The 24,483-nt window shown below is 42.2% G+C and overlaps 1 protein-coding gene across 1 annotated transcript in view; it reads right to left on the bottom strand.

The window, feature by feature from the left end:
• Nucleotides 1-24,483, bottom strand: part of sorcs3a (sortilin related VPS10 domain containing receptor 3a) — a gene marked incomplete at its 5' end in the record, with an annotated part of 284,232 nt that overhangs the window by 146,072 nt on the left and 113,677 nt on the right. The window contains one exon of the mRNA XM_080464067.1: nucleotides 8,478-8,545. Coding sequence (XP_080320193.1) covers nucleotides 8,478-8,545 — 68 coding nt within the window. The remainder of the gene's footprint in view (nucleotides 1-8,477; nucleotides 8,546-24,483) is intronic.

Raw genomic sequence — 24,483 nt, 5'->3', positions numbered from 1 at the left:
TTAAACTGAGGCCCTGTGTACACGACGATGTTTTCAAGTGAAAACAGAAAACTTTATCTGTGTTTATTGGTGTCTGTTTCCACGAGAGCTGTGCTCAAGCCCGTGGAAATTTATCTTTTTGAAAATGGCCCCCAAAGTGGAACTTCTCGAAAACAATCAAACCCTGTGGAAAATGTAACCTTTCTGAAACACTTCTGTCGTGTATGCTCACCATGGCTGTAGATGTGTGAGTAGATGGGTAATAACCAACAACCAATGAAGCTCACAACTAGTTTGATCGAATTAATATGATTAAAATTGCTTTGGACAAATCAGTTTTTGACCATTTCCTGCAGAAATCACTCATTGAATCTGGAATTTAGCATTAGCATATTATTTAGCATTTCACACATCTGCTTCGTGAGGTCCATTTAATGGGATGTATTCTTTTGTTAAACCGACATTTCAGACATTAAGACAAGTGAGGCAGATTGTCCTATATCACTTAAAAAAAACAAAAAAAAACCCCACATGATTAAATAATGTGAGTATTTCATCAAAAGTCTCCACGTATGATTGATTAATCTGGCAAACACAATACCAACTGCTCCTAAATCTGCAACTGCAATCTTGACAAAACGGTGGCATGGCTCGGTTGGTAGAGCGGTCGTCTCCCAATCAGAATGTTGCAGGTTTGTTTCCCATCTCTGCCTGTCTATATGCCGAAGTGTCCTTGGGCAAGAAGTGCTGCTCCCATTGGAGTGACAGCGCCTTGCATGGCTGCAGCCTCCGATGGTGTGTGAATGTGCTTTGGGGCTGCTCACACAGTTGTAAGGCGCTGTATACGTAAAGTACATTTACAAACTCAGCTGAATTAAGTGATACATTAAAAACTTTCGAAACGGTGACTTTAGTCCTAAGCATAAAGCTTTTAGTCAAGGGCAACCAGAAAAAAACATCACAATGACTCTAGCAATTCAGCCAACGCCAACAGTCAGTACTGAAAAACCAGTTTCTACCACAAGGTGGTACAAGGAGTAATTCCACCTCTTTTCCTGCATCCAGCCCAGAACAGAAGAAGCAGAGGTTTCTGACACAAGTAAGATTGTGAAATTGATTGAGGAGTGAAGCTATGGTCACTGAGTGCAAACAATCATCTTACAGACTGGACCCTTTCACTCGCTTTTTACCCGAGGTGACAGAATAAAAATTGGTAAAAGTTATTAAAACGGTGTCCAGGTCGTGTCTTAATGTGAAAGCACTGTAACTTGCCACAAAACAATTTAAGCATTTAAAATACTTTCTGTTGAAATACAAGACCAATGCTACTGTTTTCAGGTTTACTTATGAAATAAATCCTTGATGCAGCAATGTAACTTGACATGAGTAACATAAATCTGGAGTGTTAGTAACTGATCAGAGTGGAAAAAGTTGTCTCGCAGAGTCAGTTGCTAATGCTAATGCTAACACCAGTCCATCAAAGCAAAATCCACTTAAACTCATGGTTTTAGAGAAAATTTTAAAAATAAGGCTTCTTGGATCGACCAGATCAAATCAACCCCAGTGAGCATTGTGTGCCGACAAAAAAAAAAACCCTGGAACATTAAACCAGAACAGAAACTTTAATCGTTAAACTTCTGGATTCATACTTTCATAACTCACAGGATTTAGTTTTAATTTTCTAATACAGACTCACTCGTCCAATATCTATGTTCTGAGCTGGAGCCAATCCTGGATGAAAGGCAGGATACAGTTTGGAAAAAGCAGCCAGTCTTTAAACGATTAAATACTCCTATAGACAATTCTGACACCAACGAATCCAGCGCACATAACTTTGGATTGGTGGTGGAAGCTGGACCAGATTTGTCATGTGGCCCAATTAGTCTTATGTCACTTCAATGTGTTGTTTGTTCAGATCAAAATACATCGATTATATACAGTCCTGCCTCATTGTAACAAAGCTGTACCTTTAACCCCAGGTACAAGTAGTGTTTATGAATAATAAGAAAGACTAATACAATAGGAAAGAAATCCTTTATGTTCTCTTAAACCTTCTTCGTCAATGATGAGGAAGGTTTCCGTTGACCTACGCTGCCAACATTTATAACTGCGCCGGCGTCTGAGTCAGAGCGGTGTCATACACAGCCCCGCAGAAGAAATGAGGACTTAACTTTGGCCTGTTTGTGCCGTGCTACGAAACAGATTGATATCGCATCATCTCCAGCTTTCCGGCTCGGTGCTTCAGCAACACACAGAGAACGCCACTTCAATAAAGTTGCGGTATAAAAGCAACCGCAGCACCGGATTTAGAGTGCAGGTGGGGGATGGGGGGGGGGGGGTGCAAGTGTAGGACATGTCAGATTCATCGAGGGGGAGGGGGGGAGCGCACGCCGACTTTGTTGTTGGTGTTAATTTACCCACGTCGGAACACCTGCGAACGAGGTAAGGGCTTGTCATTTCTAATAAATTCCCCTCAGCAGAGGGACGATACTCCAGGGGCCGGATGAGAGCGGCTGAGCAACTTTGAAGAAGAAGAGGTGTTTTGCTGAGTTGATTTATTGTCAACAATGAGTAGTTTGCCTTCATTTCTCAGCCTTCCCACCAGCGCCAACCCCTCCCCTCCATCCACCGCACGCATATGAAGGCTGCTTTAGAGAATTATGCAGAGGCTGACTGATCAGCTTTCATTGTTTAAGGTCAGGATGTTCATTAAAATTGACAGACTGTCGGGGCAACGCTTTGAGGTGTTGCCACCGCCTTGACCTTTGCAAAAAGGCAGCGTTAGACTTGCCATTTGGGACGCTTTCCAGTGAAGTGATAAACATTCTTCTTCGACGGCTCCTCTTCAAACCCTATCAGAGCTGTGATCTCAATTAGCTGGCAATGGAGAGACGAATCACGGAACCGGGGCCGAGTCCTGACAGCTGGGTTTCTCTGCAACAGTTGAGCAAGAAACTTGTTTGCCTCCTGTCCTTCTATTGTGTTCCTTTCTTTCAATCTCTTTTTCTTCGCCACTCCGGACTTAAATGCGATATAAATTGTTGTAAGATAACAATTTTGCTGATTCATTAAATTGAAAGGGTGCCACCACACAAATATGGATGCATTTGAATATCAGGAGCATTTGTAAACAGGACCTTTAAAAATAAAGGTATTAAATAACATGGACTGAGTCGTTTGATTTGCTTCAGTCGAGTTCGGCTGGTCAGCGGGAGGAAGATGCTCTATAATCTGGATGTCAGTTCTTCTTGAATGAAACAGACAGCGAGAACAAGCAGCAACAAACCAGCTGGAGTTCGCCTCCATGCTAACCGCTATAGAAGCAAACTAATGCTAATCACAGCTCGCGGGAATACAAGGTATACTACCAATGGTAGTCACAGTGGGACACGTTTCCTGTTGCTGTCAGGACTGAGACACTTACCAAAGGAGCTCCTCCAGTAAGCAGGAGTTTAGTCAAACAGTAACAGTCGATACAGTAGCACCAGCTAATGCTTATGCTATCAGTCTCATGATTAGCAGCTCTCCAATTCTTGATTAGAGTAGAATAGAATTGAATTGAAATACTTTATGAACCCCACAGAGAAATTGTTGAAAAAAATGAGTTTTTTTAGTTAATTATGTATCACATTGTTATATAATGAAATTCAATAATACCATATTACTTAACATCATACTATTTTTGTCACTGCTGCTTTCACAGTAAGTCTCCATTGCATAAATGACTTGGTTGAAATTGAAGGAATAGAATAAGAGTAGATATAAAGTCTAAAGAGTGAATGTGGTTATCCTGGTGTGTTTTCTGGCTTTCTTTAGCCACATTCATGTCAAGCCTGGATGGACGGCTGCCTCGCTCACTGTAGATTTGTGGATGAGTGACGGGGCTGGGAGTGCTGCCAATAACGCTGATCTTCAACCACCGCGATGCCCCTTGTTCTCACGCCATGGATAAGTTACTTCACCTGACTGCATCTCCCCTGAAGACTTCATCTGTCATGCCGCATTTCCCTCGGATGACACCGCCAGGGTGTATGTGAGTTCAATCATCTTTTATTTGTGTGCAAAAATGTGCGAGGCATCGGGGGTGGGGGTGGGGGGGGGGGGGGGTAGCCGGACAGCACGCGCCGCCTTACGTAACACAGTATGGACTCCTGTGGTAGCTTTAGAGCAAGAACATTCAAAATCCAGAGAGGGGGAGCCTCATTGACCCCGGAGAAAAAAACTAAGAAACTCTACAGACTTCTGTATGTTTCTCCAATCATAATACACTATTGCTGGGAATTAAAAACTGCTGTTCTCTTAGAAATGTCTGGATGTCTTCATTCAGCTTCTTTTAGACTGAATTTGTGTTTTTCTTCTTCGGGAAAAGGTACCCTCTAACCCTCTGGTCATCGTGAGAAGCCTACCCCACAACCCATTGCCTCTTTGGAGCAATCCATCTGACTGTGTACCACACAGCTTCAAGAATACAATAAAACTGTGTATTTTCATTGCTACTGTATGTGCAACATGCAAAGGAATTGATGTGCAATTCTATCAGGTACAAGAAAAACTGTCACAGTCCTGGTTTTATGTTCCCTTCTAATTTTTCGTGACTTGTTTTTCTTGTGTTTTCCTTTTGTGTTTGTTCCTTTTGTACTCTCTCCCCTTTTGTCTTGAGTCTTGTGACTCTACCCTTCTGTTGCTCCTCTGTGCTCCTCCTCTGATTCCCCCTTTTACCATTGTTGAGCCATCAGCATTGTTCCCTTCTTTATCCTGCCTTGTTACCCTGCTCTCGTACTATGACTTTGGTTCCCTGTAGTTTTTTGTTTTTTTTTCTGCATTGTGTCATTTTTTTTTTTGTTTTCAATGGTAACAATGGGAAGTACATGCACATTTGTGTGGACAGCTGATGAAGTCGTATTGCTGTTACGGGGACTGTAAACTAAAAAAAACTACCAAGTCCCAGGAGAATATAGACCGGGAATCATGTCACTCTGGAGGCAAACGTTGTTGTTATTGTCCATTTACTCACACAGGTGCAGAACAAGTTTTTACTATGGCTATAGTGCACATGCGCAGTCAGAGCATTTTATAAAAGTTGCATTAGTTTGTTTCCATGGAGATGGAGTGTTTTTTTTTTTTTTAAAGTTCCGCCTAGGGAGCCGGTGCGTTTTCAGCGGCTCAGAGCACCGTTGTCGTGTAAACGGACACATGAAAAAACGAAAGTTTTCCGTTTTTCACTTTAAAATGTCACATGAACGGGATGTCAGTCACAACTATTCAGCATTATATTCTGGAACATCAACTTGAGTGAAAAGCAACAGCAGAAATGTGGACGTTGGGGTTTCAATGTCTTTGTCAAGATTTTGACTTATAGACAGAACTAATAGGTGATCGAACCCACAGCCATTGAGAGACGACGTGCACTACCACCTGAGCCACAGCCATGTATCCTCAGCAGTGCCAAGACACACTGGAAAAACCCATAATTGTGGATTATCGGACTTGTTAATCCCACTGCCTGACATGAAGGTTTTCAGATTTTACCTTGCCAAGAGGACAAGCAGTGAATGTCAGTCAGGCAATTTAATCTGTTTCGTCAAAGCAAATAACTGAACAAACCTGGAAAAAAGGTGAACTGAAAAGTGGCTTTTGTTTTCAGAGAAAAACTTTACATTTTATTATATTTGCAGAATATTTTCTGGTGTGGAAGCTTTCTAAGTCAGAAATATTGACGTTAAAGAGAACTGTAAGAAATGAAAAATATACAGTTTCTAGATGAGTGGTGGGTTTTTATACGAGTATGTTATGGGGGCGGCTTGAGTTTGGCCGGGGGCAGCCCTGACAGGACACATCTGATCCACTGAGACATCATAAATCCACCTGATATTGTGAGAGTTGTGACTTTTCTCTTCCTGAAGCTTCTTCCAGACTGAGTCACTGTGCTTTAAGAGGCTTTGGTCTCTCCTGTAGACGTCTTTACATTCTCTCTCTGTGCGGCGGGGGTGACGGGGGGTCTGTCTGAGAGTGTTTATGCAGCATTGAGCGCAGGGATCATCAAAGTGAGCAGATTTAAACTTTTGCACAGAGATTTTTTTTTTTTTCCCCTCCAAAGTTTTTGTAGATGAATAATGTGATAAACACAGAGGGAGAAGAGTTTTGAAACTATTTTTCCTTTTTGCCTGTCATGTATGCAGACAGTTTAGAAGCACAGATAGTAGATCCGTATCATGAAGCGAGTATTTAATTATTTAAAAAAGCATTTCCCCAAGTTTTTTTTCTTTTCTTACGATATAGTGTCTGGGTTGGGTCTCACCGCAGGATATCAAGGGACTGCGTTTCCCCTGCATTTATTCAAACACCAAAACACTGCTCTCTCTTCGCCTCAGGACTCAAATTACACAGTCGCTGTCTAAATGTCAAAACTGGCTAGCAGTCACTTTGGCAGCGCTTATCATTGTCAAACCAGCACTTCAAGCTGGGCAGAGTGAGGAAAGTTAAGAAGTGCGAGTGTTCTGTTGCTTTAAAGGGCTGTCAGCTCTGAAATCTGCAAAAAGAAAGAAGAGAAGAATGACATGCAGATGGAGATATTTTTGTTTGTTTCTCATTTAGGGTAATGATCGACTGGTTTGAACTCCAAACATCCTCGTCAATGGGTCAATTTGATGTGGATCAAAAGACCGAAGGCCCTTCGGTTGTGGAACAAAAATGGATTCTTTTCAGACTCTTTTCAAAAAGAAGAAATGTACTTTCCAGACTTTTTTGTGTCCTCACAGAACTCTTCTCGGGTTTCTTCTGGAAAATGTTTGCATTTCTAGTGTTACCACCGTTGGCGCTATATAAATGAATATGAACGGACTTCTTGTATAGTATGTTTCATATGGGCCAGTTTCATGTGTAGTTATGTGCTTTGATTAAAATTTTGCCACTTTCCTTCTCAGTAGTGTTTTTCTTACACCTTTTTTTCAGACATCATTTAACTTAACAAGTAGCAGTACAGATAAAAAAACAAACAAACAAAAACAAATACCTGTTTATAGCTTCAGTTATGTCACTTGTCAAATATAATGGAATTCAGCTGAAGTTACATCAGTTAGTGGAGGAAGATGCTCTATAATCCGGATGTTAGCTCTTCTTGAAAGACGGGAAGAAGCAGCAACAAAACAGCTGAGATGAACAACTAACATGCTAACCGTTAGCTAACCCCTACTTAAGCATGCTAATGCTAATCACAGCTAGTGTGGATTCATGCTAATTCCATCCATAGCAGGACATCTTGCATTTTTCTGTCAGGCGGAGTGAGTGAGTTCAGGATTATTGGGAAGCTCATTCTCGAGTCAACAGGCGCGCGCTGAAACAACAGCTAACTTTTCACTGATGTTCAAGGCAGCAATAAGCCATATACGCTGGATTGAGAAAGACAGCAGCTTCGACAATCACCAGCTGATTGCTTCTTGTAGATGTGATACACAAATTCAACTTTTTTTGGTTCGCATCTCAATCTAATCTTTTCCCTTCAAGTGGAAATCAACCATGTTTGAGTCCAACAAGAATGCCAACAGTTGTAGTTACTTGAAGACTCGACTATCAAATGAATACCGATTTTGATATTTTCCAGCATTTTCTTTCCCCTCACTGTTTCATTTCAATTGCGGATGTGTTTTACTCATGTTAGAGTCCGACAAAAAGGCCAAAGCAAAAGACTGGTACAGGGAACAACTATGTGGAAAAGCTAAGCAGACAAATTTACTCCGATAAAAAACCCCATTGGCACTGTTTGTGCAGAAATCCAAATTTTTTTGCTTTGTTCCGGTCGCTAAGCTAAAATTGAAACATTGCCATATTCTGGGGTTTTAAGTGGGGTCAGTGTTTGAAAGGACTCTTTGTCCTAAATTACACAGTTTTCCTACTAAATCCTGCTAAATGTAGCCCGAGAGGACTCTGTCATGTGTGTGGCAGCACCCTCAAAGGCAGACAAAGGAATAATTGTCAGCGCGTTACACGATTCGGATTGGAAAATGGGTTATGTGTTGTTTCAACTCATCAGGGATGAGTTACTCGTTCTTTCACTTGTGTATTTCCCCCTCTTCACAAGCACTCTTGTTGTTTCACAAGTATGTGTGAAACACGCATGTGTGCGCGTGTGTGTATATTCTATTCCCCGCAGGGGTGAAGAAGCCGAGTACATCAGATAATACATCAGAACAAGACCAAAGCAAACAGCATCCTCCACCTGAGTGCCCCGTCTGACCGGGCGCGACACCAGAACAAAGTGTTCACACCGGCAGAGGAGCAGGTGAGAACGCCACCACCAGCGTGCGCAGGCAGGCAGGAGGAGAACGATGATTCACGATGTTCCACAACACAAATCAGTGAGAAAATAGACAACCATAGGTCAAAATATTTTGCACCAGCTGCTTTGGTTCCTGTACCACGCTAATTCCGGCCATTTGTTGGGCAAACACAGGAGAGCTTGACTGGTTAATACTTCACAAGATGAAAACCTCGGTACTCACCTCCAGAGAGTGCTCTCAGTCACGCTGCCAATGTGAAAGTCGTAGAGCTTGGTGAGAATCAGGATCACCTGTGAAGAGAAGAAGGTAAGCTATTTTATTCTTTCTAAAAACACACAAAATAACTCAGACACAACTGTGACCAAATGGCAACAAAATATCACAAAGACTATAAATCGGTCCATCTTGTCTGAAGACACATACACCCTCAACTACAGTGATTAATGACCTAAAGTTCACTCTTTTGGACGGTTGGAGGAAACCCATTGAAAACCGATAGAAAACACAAGGAGAACATGCAAACCTCTCACAGGAGTGCCCTCAACCTCCAACCGGTGATACTCTGGCTGTGACATGACAGGTCTAACTAGAATTGCGTTATCATTACATTGTATTATACATCTCACAAAAGATGGACACAATCTTCAAAAATCTAACAAAACAAAAACAAAGCCATCAAACTGTTGACTGTTTGAGTGTGATACCCTCCATCTTCTGTCACAAACAGCCTGAGGTGAGCCTCGACTCAAAAGAGCGAAACAGGACAACAGATCTTCACAACAGACGAGGAGATCAATGGTCATCTTTTAACAATCACCATGTTGGCTGTTAAGGATGACATGAGGTTACCACAAAGGATAGAAGACCATCCTGAAAACAACTCCTGTAAGTCCCCATTTACTTGATAACATTTCCAGTGAAAATGCATCGTTTTTGCATTTTTGTTTCAGAAAAGTTTACTGTTTCCACGGCGACGTTTGAAAAACAATGTCCGTTTACAAGGAAAAGGCAGAAATGCTATGTTTTGATGTACGGCCACTAGTGGGTGCTGTTTGCGTAAGGAAACCACACACGTGCCTGGAGAACAAAACGCTATAAACACTAACAATGGTGAGTACACCGACATTCCTACGGACAGACAGAAGACAGAGTTGGATTGGTATGACGGTGACGGTCAACAATAAAAACCACCAAGTCCCAGGAGAATACGGACTGGGAGTCATGACACCACGGAGGCTGCCATTGTTCTTATTTTTCATCTACTTGCACATGTGCAAAAGAACTACAACGATTGTGGTGTGTATATGCGGTAGCAGCGTTTTGGAAAAGTTGCGTTTTCAGTTGTCGTGTTAATGCAACAAAGGTTTTCCATTTTCACTTAAAAAACTTTGTGTAAACAGTGCCTAAGACTCTTTTTACTCTTTCTCTACTGTGTTGAATGGATTTGTTTTGATTTTATTTTGAATTCTCAAACTGCAATAACTTTTTTTTTTCCCAATTAAGCGTCAGCTTTCAATATCAGTCATTTTTTCATGATTATAGTTTCTGACTGGATTGAGAAGTTGGTTCTGCAACACAGTGATTGGATGGTCCTTGTCGCTGGCCGCTGGAATGATTTGTTTGCACAAACAAAATGCTTTTTCTGGTTTTACTTAGTTATCATAAACCAAAGTCATGGTGACGAATGATTAAACATGCCACGTCGTGCCAGTCAGTGTCAGGGTAGGAATAAAAGTTTTTTTTTTTAAAAAGACGTTAGCTGCTGGTCATCTTTGTGACGTTGCAAGAAGATCTCTTGAAATGTCAAACTAACTCTTTAGGAACCGAGAGGAGGAGCACAGACTGTTAGTGGGAGCTTAGTGTAAAAAAAGCCCCTACTCCTTCGTGTTGAAAAGAGGCCGTTTAACGTGGGGATGCCTCCTGTAACTCTCCTTGAGAAGACTTCCCTTTGAAATCCAGCTGGGAAGACATCGGCGGGCAGAGCAAGTGAAAAGCTGTTAGTGATTACACTTCCTGTCCGTCCTGAGGAAACATCCCAGAGGAGGAGCCAGAGGACATGACGGATACTTCGGTTCAACCTGCTGCTACCTGGAACAGAGCCGGAAACCGAATGCATGAATGTTCCCATTCATGCTTTCATTTTCAGCTTGTAAAGGCTTTCCTGAGAACTGCCTTTCCCACAAAACTGTATAATTCATGACCTGAAGAATCAATAGCATTTGCATGAGAAGCATCCTGCTAATGCAAACTCAACAGATCTCGCAGGTGCAATTCTTTGTTTTTCTCCCCCCCCAAAAAAGTAACAAAACAACAATTTGCATTTATGGTGAATTGAATTCCCCCGAACGCCAGTTAAAAAAACAAGGTCCTGGGATGATGGATTAGCATGTTGGGAGGTAGAGCTTTGCATAATACCGTGTGTTCAATGCTGTGTATGCCGTTTTCAAACTTAGTTTTGCTGTTGATGGAGCATGCTGCCATCCTCGCCCCCCCCCCCGTGGAAAAAGCCTGATTCAACAGTCTGTGTGTTCACAGATTTGGTCTCCGCTCTTCTGGGGAGATAATCAGCAGGCGGGGCGCTTTGATAAGGACCGCACTCAGAGTCCTCGGAGCGAATCACAAGACGTGAAGGACCGCGGCTGGCGTTACGGGATCAGTGGTCAGCTGTGATCGTCCACTCCAGAGTGGAGGATCACAACTGTACTGCACAGGGACAGCTGACTGTGTGACGGGAGAATGAGAGGCGATACTCTTAACTCAGCGGAGGGGAGAAAAATACGGTTTATTACACTTAACCATCTGGTAGCGTCCACTCATATCCACCTCGAGGTCGGAGTGCAGGAAAAAGCATGCACGAGCAATTATTCAGTGTTTATCACACACTTGACCCGACCGGACGAGAGGCCAACGTCCTTTTACATAATGGGATGCTTTCATCATCCATCAGTCCCTGTGTTTTTGTTCGCCGCACTGTTTTCCTCCCCGGAATAAATGACTCCTGCTCCTTCCCATTAGCATCCACGTCTCTCGTTAGCATTTCCCTCCACGCAACCAGCTCCCGCTTGTTTGAAGTAACCTGACAGCCTCCACTTGAGTCACTTGGCTGGGAGGGGTCGCGGGAGGTGTGGCCGTGACTCCTCTGACAGAAGTCAGCGAGAGGGGGCCGGATAAAATGATGCGAAACTCCGTTAAGAGCCCGCATCCCGGCACCCTCGAGCCCCCGCGGTACTCGTGTCCTCGCGAAGCTCCGAGGCCCACAGACTTCCAGAACCTTTTCACCTCTGGATGAGGCCGCACTCTGGCTGCGGGCGCCGTGAACAAGCCAGCCGCTCATCAGAGACCCCGGGATGGTACTTGTGGGAAGATGTGCCACATGCCCGAGGGAGCCTTTCCTACCAAGACTGTGAACATAAGGTTCAGGCCAGGCGAGGTCCCAGTGCCAGCGAGAGGGCAACGCTGAACACGACGAATATGAACGTGACGAGATTCAGCGGGGAACTGAAGAAATGTCAGAATATGAGACTGTTTATGAAAAGAAAAAAGTTCTCAATCTCATGACTTTCAAAAAAAGTACAGAGATGAAGAAGCTGTGTGAGCAACGATGTTCATGGTATGACTGTAGATTTGTATAAGAGGATACACATGTCACAGGTAGTTATAGTCACAATAATGTGCTGCATGGATGTAGATACAAACATTTCTGTGCATTAAACTGAAACTGTCTCATCCGATTCCCCTGGGTGATCTTAATCAGATTGATCAATTTTGAAGGCTCTCATCTTTTTTTCTATCGCTAATGGATGTCCGCTACACAGCGAGACCCACTGTACGACACGAATCTAACTGTTGGGCACGACATGACGTTTGCACTGTGCAGATTGCATGATGAATGATGTACGTGGGTTCTATAAAACGTCATAAGCGTGCACTCACAAAAAAAGAAACTAGCGAAACATGAACGTAGCCCTCGCTCTTGTGGCATTTATTTGTTTGGAGAGAAATCCCTCAAAGTTGTTTTTTTTAATTTAATTTCATGCTGCATATCTATTGGTTATTTAGTTGATGTAGGTTGCAGCAGCAATCAACCATCAGGCCAAAATTTCTGACAGCATCCTTGAACTGGTCTCATAGTGCGACGGAGGACCACCGATTTAGAGCCAAGACCAAAGATATTGCCACGATTCTCTCGCAACAGTTATCTTTCATTTGTGTGTCACACCGCTGCACTGCACTTTTTTTATCTGTAACTTCCTGTAAACGACGTTTTTGTTATGTCTGTTAGCAGTGTTTAACATGTGTCTCATTGTGTTCACCTGCATAAGTTTAGGCAATTATCAATGTGTTTAGACTGCTTTCATCTTTGTTTTTTTAATTAGTTGTGTTGTGACTCAGTGGATATCATAGAGGTGTATATTAGTATTAGTATTAGTATATGTAGACATTTGTCTTCTCAAGTGCAGAGTTGGGTTCACATCACAGTTGGAGCAGGAAGTCTACAGTACAAATGGACCTTCTGTGGTGACTCCAGTAAAATGGATCGGCCAAACGGAAACACAGACACATAATTTCCATGATCAATGTGTGGCCCGGGAAGTTAAGAGCGTCCCACCGGCCCAGAATCCTACTGAGGGTGGAGTGAGAAACAACACACACTTTTAAAGTTGTGCAAAGTCAAACATGTGGGTCACGATCCGCTGTGGCAAATCTTGTTGCAGAATGAAAATCTCCGTCTAACATCTGCACTGCACGTGAGCTCTAGTTATACATGGATCCATTTTCTAAATGAAATTGATCCAAATCCAGAGAAAGCGTGAGTGTGTATGTTTCTGCAGACTTTGGGTTGTCCACGAAAGTCCCATCAAAAAATCCACAACGGTATTTTCGTCCATTCAGATGCTTCTTAACTTTCAAATGTTTTTTCTAAGAGAACATCTTTTCAGCCGCCATTAAAAGCATTATTTTATTTTTTTTTAATGAGGATGTTTCACACATTAAGTCTGAGACCTGGATGCTGACTGCCTGTGGTTTTTAAAGAACTGCAGGTTTTTCTCTCACTCTTTATTTACATGCAGGCCTGTCAGTGCCCCCAGCTCTCTGTGCAACAGTCAGCCGAGGTAATAATGGGACAAAACGCTGCAGCTTACAGAAACGTTTGACATGGTCTCTATATTTCTATACAAGTACACTCTGTATCCTCAGCTGACTTTGCAATTATTGAATCAAAATGTCAGGCGCACTGCCCGTGCATTAGCCTCGTTGCCTCTGCAATTAACCAACTGTGGTGAAAACATATTATTAGGATAACCAAATCCCCCCCCACCCCCATTTTCTCAAAGACTAAGTCAAAGTGCTAAACACAATTTTGAATATTGGATCAGTTCACGGTGCGCTAATGACACTGTTAATGACTCTTCAGAGGGAAAGTGAATGCTCTGCACTTTTTCTGCAACTGTTTGATTGCGACCTGCAGGGGCGTCACCTCTGACGGCGGGCAAACAATACGAGGCAGCTTAAAAAAAACGCAGCTACATCAAACCTGTCATCACGGCCCAGGTGTTCATTCATGCTGAATGTGCGGGGAAATGGACTCCACCAAATCTGGGTCTGCGGTGGTATCTGTTCCAACATGTTGATTAGAGTGGTTCGACCTGCACTTAGAAACGTGGGGAATATAAAGGCTAAGGCAACACTGGTTGTTATCCTATTCAAATCAGGTCTATCCCAGTTTACTTTGTATCAGATATCTCTCAAACTAATTATCCTTTTTCTGCATTTACTCATCTTATTTCTAGGGGAGCTGATGGGGGTCAAAGGTTTTTTTGCTGTGGGATTAAAACCTACGAACTTCCAATCCAAAGTCTCCTTTCCAAGCCTCCAGGACATCACTGCCTCATAACTAGATGCAAATATGTCCAAAAGTAGCATAAAATACAGTATATCCCAAACTAAAAACTAAAATGAAATATGTGGAAAAGAAGTCTAAAGCATGTCTAAACTAAACCAAACATTTATCCCTCCAAAAACAAAATCAATCCTCAGTGGACAGGGCCTAAGACAACTTCAAAATATATCCAACGCTAATCAAACCCTAATGTACAATATGTCTGAAAGATGTATAAAATCTAAAACTAATCAAAAACTTAAAAAAAAAAAAAAAGCCTCAGACATTTTACAAATTAATGAGCTCAAATATCAACATGGATGGAGGATTGAAGGTTTCCCAGCAGAACATAGTCCAAAACTTCACACTGCTCCACCAGCTCGCTTTCATCCCATAATGCATCCTGGTAGCTTGTGCTCGCCAGGTAAGCCAAGCCCAGGTACCGAGTCTTCTTCCATCGATCTGTGATCCAGTTCTGATGCTCTTTGAGTGTTGTTGGCGCCCCCCGGTGGTGGGTAGAGGCCAGTAAACTGGTGTCTGTTGATTCGGACCCCAAGCATCAATGATACAAGATCTTTTTCTTTCTTTCTTTGGACCATTTTGAAAGATCCTGACCACTACGACGTTTGAACGCCCCAGAAAAGCTGCAGGTTTGAAGAAGCTCTGACCAAGTCATTAAAACTGGTTAAAATCCTCACATTCATCCAATCTTCTTCCTTCGGCATCGACTTTTGAGGATTGAACATTCACTTGTCTGATATATGCCACAGAAGCCATCATAACGAGAGATTCTATGACTTGCGTCACACTTCAGTGGTCATAATGATATGGCTGATTAGCGTAAAAGGTTAATATTTCGTAATATTGCAAAAACTATGACAGCAGAGATGATCGCATGCGATTACTTTCCATTTGCCTGAAGTAAACTTGTCAAATGTTACTTTTAAAACTAATAGAAGCACAACAGAAGCAAACAAAAAAAAAAAGAAACATTTGCATCAGATTAATCAGATTAACTAAGTTTCCCCCGTGCTGCATTTATATCATTTTCTCATTTAGCCGTGCTTTAGATTTTCTTTTTTATTCCCGATTACAGCTTTCAGTGGCATCAAAGCAAAAACAAAAGATTTCTGACTTTAATCCACATCCGGGTCTCGCTCAGATCTGGCTCCTCAGACACTTTTGTATTTTAGCTCCAAAGATTTCAAAGATGTACCCTTTGTTCGCTTCGTTTGGAACAAGAAAGAGCTCGTCGCTCCATTCATTGCAAAATGTCACGCTCGCTCCAGTATCGACGGCCTCACGTCTAAAAACAGGCTTTTAGCCGTCTGCAAACAGGCGTCAGGATGGCCGCCGCCAAAATGGCAGCTGGAACTGATCATTATCGAGAAGTCATTAAGCCTCCACGCCTCTCCCGAGCACGTCAACAGACGAGCAATTACTCTGTCAGCTGGCGAGAGCTGTTTATGAGACACAATGTCAAACTGGTGGCCGCCACGCTAACAGCTAACATCGAGTTCAAAACACACTGAATCCTTTTTTTCCCCCCACTATTTGGCAGGAGTGAATATGACTCTTGTGATAAGGACAAATACACAGAAAGATGTTTTTTTAATAACTGTACTGATCATAATTGGAGATATCATTTTTAATTTGCGGGAAAAAAAATCAAGCGGCTTCTGTATATTTTTGGATCCCCAACTTTTCTGAAACGCCGCTACAGTGCATGAGCACTGCCGTACTAAATAGTTCTGCACATGCACGAGTAAATGGACAATAACAACTAATAATGGCCGCCACCAGAGCGTCATGATTCCCAGTCCATATTCTCCTGGGACTTGGCAGTTTTATTGTTGAGAGTCACCTGTAATAACAATTCAACTTCATTGTCTGTCCATACGAATGTCTGTGTACTCCCATTGTTAATGTGTATTGCGTATTGTTCTCTCTCTGCGCGTATGTGGGTGGTTTTATTACAAAAAACAAACAGCGGCAACGCGTAGCCGGAGATGCTAACTACAACGTTTTCAGCATTTCTGTGTGAACGGACATCATTTTCAAAACATTGCTGTGCAAACGCAAACCTTTTCTGAAGCAAAAACTAGACATTTTCACCTGAGACGTTGTCGTGTAAACGGGGCCTCAATGAGGCAAAACTATTTTACTCACTTCTTAGTCGATGCCCTGCAAAATGTACCAAACCGAATGAGCCGTCTATTTTGCAGTTTCAGCACACTTTGAACAGGATCGTATTAAATTAGGCCTCATATGCTTTTCTGCCTTAGTCTTGCATTTTATTGTACTTGATATCTTGAATCTGGAAATAGTTTGTTTCCAGTCTTATGTTGACCCCAAAAAACCCAAACTCAATAAGTATTCCACGTACAGCAGGTGAACTATGGGACCTTATAATCCAATCTGGTTTGCTTGTTGGTTTATAACATAAAAAAAGGAGGAAAAAAAAAACCCAAAACACTATTGTTGTTACATATTCTGCGAACCTTTAGAAACATGTAATGTTAATATGCAAAGGCTGTTTCCATTCGTCCATTTGACTGATCCTACTCGTTTGACTTTCTGAATTGTTCCCATTAGAATTACACGTCATTCCAAGTATGAAATTAAAAGGCTTGTTTGGTATTTTTGATGAGTCCAGATCATTGACCCTGATCTTGGGCAAGGCAAGCAGCTTGAATTGTATAGTACATTGCAGCAATAGTGCAATTCAACGTATTGACATTAACAAATGTGTACAATTGGCAAGTTTACGTCATATATATACATGAAAAACGAGATTACCAATGAAAACTACACACTTGGTGTTCTATTTCAGTTTACATTGAGGAAAAACTTCCTGTAGTAATAAAATAAGCTCATTTCAGCAGGATCAGTTTGAATCTGAATCGGGTTCAATACACCCACCCACTGTACCTAGAAACATATTTTGGCCCCACAAACAAGGAGATGCATCTACTGTTCTGCAGTTTTGTTGAATTCTCAGACTTCCCCAGTCATAATTTACAATCCATTTGTTTTATTATCTAAACTCTGTCCTTCAACAGTGAGAATTCCTCTTCAAATATTCCCCAGTTTGACATGTCAGCAGCGTTTCTGTCCGTCAGACTCGAGGCAGAAATCCTTGAGCTCTCGTTACACGCTATCCCACAACACCAGCTTCCGTTGCCGTTTTTTAATGTGAAAATTCTTCATAGAAAAAATAGACTTCACTTGTAAAGAAGGCGCGCAGTGTTATCTGACGAGCCTGTACAGCCCGGCGATTCACCTTGAGCTCCTTCTAATGACTATCTCAGAGAGGAAAGACGAGAGCTCGGGGTTGCGACTAAAACTTGAACCTCTGAATGTTTGCTATGATTTCATCAATTTGATGCGCGGATAGTTCGATTATACAGTATAAGGCTGTTTACGAAACAATTTGCATTTTGGATTTCCCGTCACACGATGTTCAAAGTCACTGAAGACGCTACTTTTGGAAAACACTCCAACTCCCATCTCCGTGGAAACGGGGAAAAACATTTGTCCAGTTTTAAGTTCTATACATTAAATCCAATTTATAGCCTCGCTATAACATGCATTGATAGTATCTCAATGTCCGCAAAATGCTTCAGAATTGTAACTTTAATGAATACCGTTCGGTCTAACCTTGGTCGAGTCTAATTGGCTTCGACTCGCAGTAATAGTTAAAACATTAGCAGCATCTATTTACACATATAAACACGAGCTAACGAGGAGACATAACGCCTTTAGCCCTGAGCGGTTCTTAATGACCATCGCAGCAAAGAAAGTCGAGAACTGGAGGCTAAAGCACCATAATTTAATGCTCAATCCAAACATGTGAAACATATATATGTATATAAAAACATAAACTGATATTAGAGTTTATTTACCTGTTGAGGTTTTTTGACGAGATAACACTGAGCCTGGTGGATAACTGCTGAAAGTTAGGGCACAATACACACGACAGGCAAATGTGGCCCAATTTGATTTTCTGCTCACAAGTGACACAAATCCGAATTGTTCTGTGACCGTGTGAATGTTGCAATTCTGATTTTTGCACCAGAGCCAGGCCTCCATCATACGTGGTACCATATGGGATATGTATCTGATGTTTTTCCAACGCAACCGCTGTCTGATCCAGTCGCAAATTTGCAACTTCCAGGTTATTGGCCCGTGACTGATGTGACCAATCTGCACCAGAGGAAGCGGCTCCGCCAAAATGTTAAAAGCCGTGCCCTCGTTTTCTTCAATCCCCTTCTTCTTTCCTTGGTCATTTCACAATCCTGCCTGCTGACCGATGTGGCATCCATATTTACTTCTGTCATCAGCGTGCTCGGCGTGACGTCACAGATTCTTCTGGGCATGCTGGTCATTTTGGAGGTCATGTAGCGTTCACGCGGCAGTCTGATTGAGGTTCGCGTTTAAATGATCTCAGCAAGAAATCAGAATCAAGCATCAAGACCTGCAGTGCGAACGCACCCTTGGACTACGTAATGCCAATTGTTTCACACTTGCCCAAATGTTCACATCATGTTCAGAATTGTACATTTAATAAAGAAGGTTGGGTTTAACTTACACTATCAAGAAAATGTACATTTGGTCTCAATGATACCGCCCACGGGCTCCAGTCAGTGGATGCCGTCTCATTTTCGACGATTCATCTGAGGTTTTGTTCATTTCTTGCACGCTCTCCTCATTTGTTTCGGTCAAAGTGTTTCTCTTGCACAGAAAGTGCAATTTGTTTGTCTTACTTGCTACACGGGTCAGATAAAGTATAAACAGCATATGTGCGTGCATAGCACATGTTTGCACATTGAAACACAAGTGAATGATAAATAATAAAGCCCTCTAGCCTTGAACTTTTCTTAAAGACTGCTGTGGCAAGGAGTGATAAGAACTCGAGGTTACGCCTGAAGCTCAACTCGGCGAATGTTGTAATCATCTCATCAACTTAATGCAGAAATTAGATACATGTAACACTTCTGAGATGAAGGGTGTGAGCGGATAAAAAGAAGGAAGCGAGGTTCAGAGACGAGTTGCGTTTGCCTGTGAAATCAAGAGTCGCCGTTGCCAGATTGGAGAGCCATCAAGGCCACATGGGGGAGGAGACTGCAGCAGCTCCGTCTGGACATCACTCACTCTGCTTCTTCCCTCCATCTCTCGCCGTCACCCTCACTATCTCCGTGCCTTCCTCCCCTCCTTCACTGTATGCCTCCTCTCATTTACTCCATCCCTCATGTCTCCTCGTCCTGCCAGCAGCCGTCTCCGTATATCCCTCGCAACTATAAAGCCTCTTTATTTCTGTTTATCTGGGCTCATATTTTTCCCTCTTCACACTGTTTCACCCTTGGTTTATACTTCTTGCCCATATACATCTTATCTTTATTCTCTCTGTAGTTTCCCATATTCCCGTCCTAATGCGGCACAAGCTGCTCCTCACCTTCACTCAGTAGCCCCCCCCCCCCCCCCCGCCGCCCGCCCATCTCCTTTCACTTTGACTTGTCAGCCTTGTTTTGTCTCCTCCTCCGCCTCTCACCCACCCGTATTGTTTTGACCCATTAAACTCGACAGGCGCAGACTTGCACTTGTATACTGATGGGATGTCTAATTAAAATAATTTCAAACGTTTGTCAAACTGCGGCAGTGACGGCAATGTTGCGATGCGTTTACGTGCCTCGCCCATGCCTCGGTTTCGGGACTTCTTTTCCTTGGCCAAGTTGGCGTGCTTGGTGTCAGACGCAGGTCAGGTGGTGAAGCAGCTTGCACTGCGATCACTGTGTCCACAGTTCGATTCCCATCAAAATGAACACTTCCCATGAAAGCTGTCAAAATGCTAATATAAGATATCCTCCTACAATCAGATCTAAACATGGCAGAGATAATTCTCCAACACATTTTGATATAAATTTTTGCTTTTTTGTCTCATTTCTTATGACTATTGTAACATAAAGCCCAACACAATGTGTGTGTGATGCTGCATAGATTTGATCGATGGACAATTTTTGATGATGGTGAAAAAAATCTCATCTTCTTTAACAGCAGTCCAAATGGTGGATCATTTAACAATGAAAATTAGAGCCACTGAGTTAACATAAAGGACACACTATGCACATTTTGCTTCTCCCCAAATATGCATTCAACTGCTGTTGGATTAAAATAATGCAACTGGAGGCTGCAACAGGTCATCACTCACTCATGTCCAAGTTAAACGGTAATTTTGGTTGTTAGGACAAAGGTGAAAACTGGGTTTGATATTTAGTCTTGAATGTGGTATAGAAACTTTGTCATTTCAATGAGAATTCCCGCAGAGACGGAGGTTAGATATGCTATTAGTGAAGAGAAAGTATCTTTGACATGAATATAAGTAAAGACAACATAACTTGTATTAGTGTGTCTTTGTATAACTCATTGGTTTGGATCCAAATGTCCTTTGCCTGAACTAAAATGCCAAATCTCAGAGTAGTCTACACATATTTAGAGGTTAAGAGATTTAGGTTACGATAATGGGACAAATCATGGAAATGCATTATAACAGTGTATGGGCCTCACATCGAATGTGTGCTTTTATCTTCTGTACTTTTGGAAACCTGATTGCTTCCTGAGACATGTGGTCATGTGGTCCACACAGAGACAAACATTACATTTCAAGGATAAAGACACACTTTCAGGCCAGACTATGATCCTGATTAGAATAAAGTCATGGTAGTTAAGGATGAGGTCAGAGTGGCTCTGCAGATAGGAGGCATCAAACAAAATGTGTGTGGCCTTGTTCTTCGATACTTTGTGGGACTTAAACCTGAATGCCCATTAGCCAATGTGGAATCATGTCACTGTTGGAACAAAAATGTATGTCCGGGTTGGGAAAAACCCTTGGTCGAAAATATGTTTTATGGCTGAGATATGTTGTTTTTTTCATGTCTCAGTTGTAATTTTGGAGATAGAAATCCTCAATGGATTGTTTAGTCATTGACTGATCTGAGATGCGTCTGTGCCTGAGCCGCCGCCATGGCCTTCAAAGAACCCGCCAGAGGATCAATGCAGAGCCGCAAGGTGAGCGAAAGGTCAATTGATAATGCGGTCAAATGGCCCGCATGGCCGCGGTGAGATTGTGAGGCTATCTGCCTCATCACCCCAGCAGGACTCCTGGTCTGTGGGAGGAATAACCTTTCCAGCACACTGAGATAAACCCCTCATATATGCTGTGCATTCCCCTTTCCACCCCTCCGAAAAAAAAAAAAAAAGAAGTTTCATTTCACACAAGCACACTATATCCCACCTCAGCTTCAAAAGACTGGAGATAGAAATGTTACCATAACAGCCTCGGTGTGTCTGAAAGCTCCAGCCATTCTGCGTCCACAGTTTGTGAAAGTCTGGAGAAAGTCGCAGCTATCTTCTTCAGAGGGGATTAATAATCTGTCAGAAGCAAAAAATACCCTGGCGCGGATGATATGACAACCCCGAAATGCACCTACTGCCACGTCAAAAGGAAATTGGAAAGTTATTTCTTTTTATTTACATTACTTTTCTTGCGGAACTGCCGGTATGCAAAGCATGAAAACCCGGGAGCTGCCGGGTGTAACATTTGCTGCCATTTTTTGAAAGATGGCATCATGCTGTGGGACGATCCGTTGAGAAATAAATACAGAAAGGCGCCGACAGTTCTCCAGATCCGAATCAATCTGTATTCTCGAGTATTTCTTGGCATTTCACTTCATCCTCCTTGGCAGTGCGCCCGGGATGTTGTGTGCCGCGGGAAGACGCCGGCGCAGTGGAAGGTACCACGTCAGCCTCGTTCCTTCACCTAATTAGACTCTAAAAATATTTGTAGACTCAAAAGGAAATCTACGTTGAATAAAACAATGCGCGATGAGGAAACGAAATGCCTCTCTTCAAAGTGTTTGGCTTAGGGGAGAACAACCTCTGCGATTTTATTAATAGTTTCTATTTGCATGGAGCTATTCCTGGTGTTTGCAGGCAGGACACCGACCATTAAGATCTCCTATTTTCCCATATTCCTTTTTTTTTTTTTTTCTTCTTCCCATGGTGCATCTGTCTCTCAGGCCAACTCTTGAGGAAGTGAAGCGAAGCAAACACTATCTGGCTGACCGCGGAGCCGGCACTGAGGGGAGTTGGAGCTTATCACGGAGCAAGCAAGGGTGCAATGAAAACAAAGCCTTTGCAGACTCCCCGACTTTACTCCATCATACTATATAACACAGGAGAATGGATGGACGGGGAGAAAATAGAGGCAGAAAGCAGCAATGGACGTTTATTTATCAGGCACGTCACCATATTTGATAACTTGCGTGCTTTCCAAAATAACAAAGTGAAGTTAATGCAGAAAACCTAAAGAAAGAACAATAACAGGGTGAATGGACTTCCACTGAATCAACGTTCTGGCCAAATGGGAATAAGATGGGTAGAGTTCTAGTTTGACAGAAGGTCAACGACGACTAACATGAGGAGGAAATCCAACCAATTTTGAGAATAAAGCATGATGGTAGGCAGATATATATTCTAAGTCAAGATTGGTGGAATGAATCTTGTCTTTTTCACACAGCTGCTCTTCGAAAATGTAATAATTTACACGACATTTCCAGTGAAAACGGATCGTTTTTGCATTTTTTTGAAAAGTTTAACGTTTACACAGCAACGCTTCTGAAACAATGTTGGTTTCCACTGTAAATGGCAGAAACTGAAAATGATGCAGTTAGCATGCCAGGCCACTAGTGGGTGCTGTTGTTGGTTTTTTTTACACACAGGCAGAACACAATACACTATAAACATTAACAATGGCGAGTACACAGGCATTCCAAGTTGGGTCACTATTACAGGTGACTGTCAACTCGAAAAGCGACCAAGTCCCAGCAGAATGCGGACAGGGAGTCACGACACTGGAGGCAAACGTTGTTATTGTTCATAGACTCGGGCATGTGCAGAACAACTTTATAGTATGACCCGTGGTGCCCATGCACAGTAGCAGGGTTTCAGAAAAGTGGTATTTTCCTCCGTTTCCATGGAGACGCAGTCATAGTGTTTTTGAAAAAAAATTCCACCTCAGGAGCTATTGTGAAATAGTTGTGTTTTCAGTGGCTCCGAGCACTTTTTGCAATTAATTGGACAACGAAAACACAACATTTTTTCTGGTTTCGGTCGAGAACTCTCATGTACAGCCATAATCTCACCACCACTATCCAAAACTCACTGCGGTCCTCTTCTGAACCGGGTTAAACATTGAGGCCGGTGCTGATTGTGTAGGATTTGTAGAGTCGATGAAAATTGCAAAGCACATAACTTCTACCTTTTCATAATGTCACACCGTTGTATTTTTCACATTTCACTCTGGCAAAGCTTCCAGAGCACTTATGAAGCCGAATGAGAGGGGATAAATTCAGTTACACTCTGAGGTCAGGGATATCAAATGAATGCACTATAATTCAAAAAGGTCTTAAAAAACTTCCACTATTTTGTTATTTTCAATAAATTAGTAGCCAGAAGTCTCTTGTGGTGTATTGGTTGAGCTATTAACGGGCCCAATGGGGGTACGAATTACATTTGTGCTGTCCTCATAAGGATGAACGTTGTACTACATAATGTGGCAATATTATTTTATAACACTATACTGAAATTTGCCTGGAATCACTTAAAATTGAGAGATATTGTGAAGCTATGCAAACATAAATGTGTTTGATTTTTGGCTGTTTTATCATTTACAAGATATTTTATTAAATATATTGTAAAGAACTTTTAAAGCGAGATTTTTGTTCTCGCTTCAATAGGAGTATTAGGTTAAGTGCCCTGTGAAAAGATCCACAACCCCGTGAGTAAACGCTGAATATGAAAGAGTTAAATAACATATTTGACAGAAGGGGAAAAATAGCTCTGTAAAGTGGTTCCTTTTTTTTTTTTCCAGGTCTGCATTGGATTTTCCACATCTTAAGATTAAAAACATAGGAGGGTTAATTCACTGAGAGCCCACAGTGACAATCTGGAAGATGTTCAAAGAAATTTCCATTTCTCGGAGGGAACCATTTTTTATTTTTTTTTCTTCTTCTTCTTCCATAAAAAAAAATGCAGCTCTGCATGTTCGCTAATTAGAAAACAGAGTTTGTAGCTGCTGTGCGGATGAAACGCAGCCGATACCTCACACTGGAAGCATGGACTGCAGCAACCAAAGAACTCCGTGTCACAAATAGCGCGCCGTCTAGTACAGCCTGTAAATGTGCCGGTCGTTGTTTACCGACTGATCCAACATGTGGAAAAAAAAAAAAAAGAAAAGAAAAAAAAAAAAAAACACGTAGTGAGACCCGAGAAGAAAACGAACAAATCACA

The sequence above is a fragment of the Lipophrys pholis genome (genome assembly GCF_963383615.2).
Source record: "Lipophrys pholis genome assembly, chromosome: 5".
NCBI lineage: Eukaryota > Metazoa > Chordata > Actinopteri > Blenniiformes > Blenniidae > Lipophrys > Lipophrys pholis.
The sequence above is the reverse complement of the archived record's forward strand: the minus strand, read 5'-3'. Positions and strand labels throughout refer to the sequence as shown.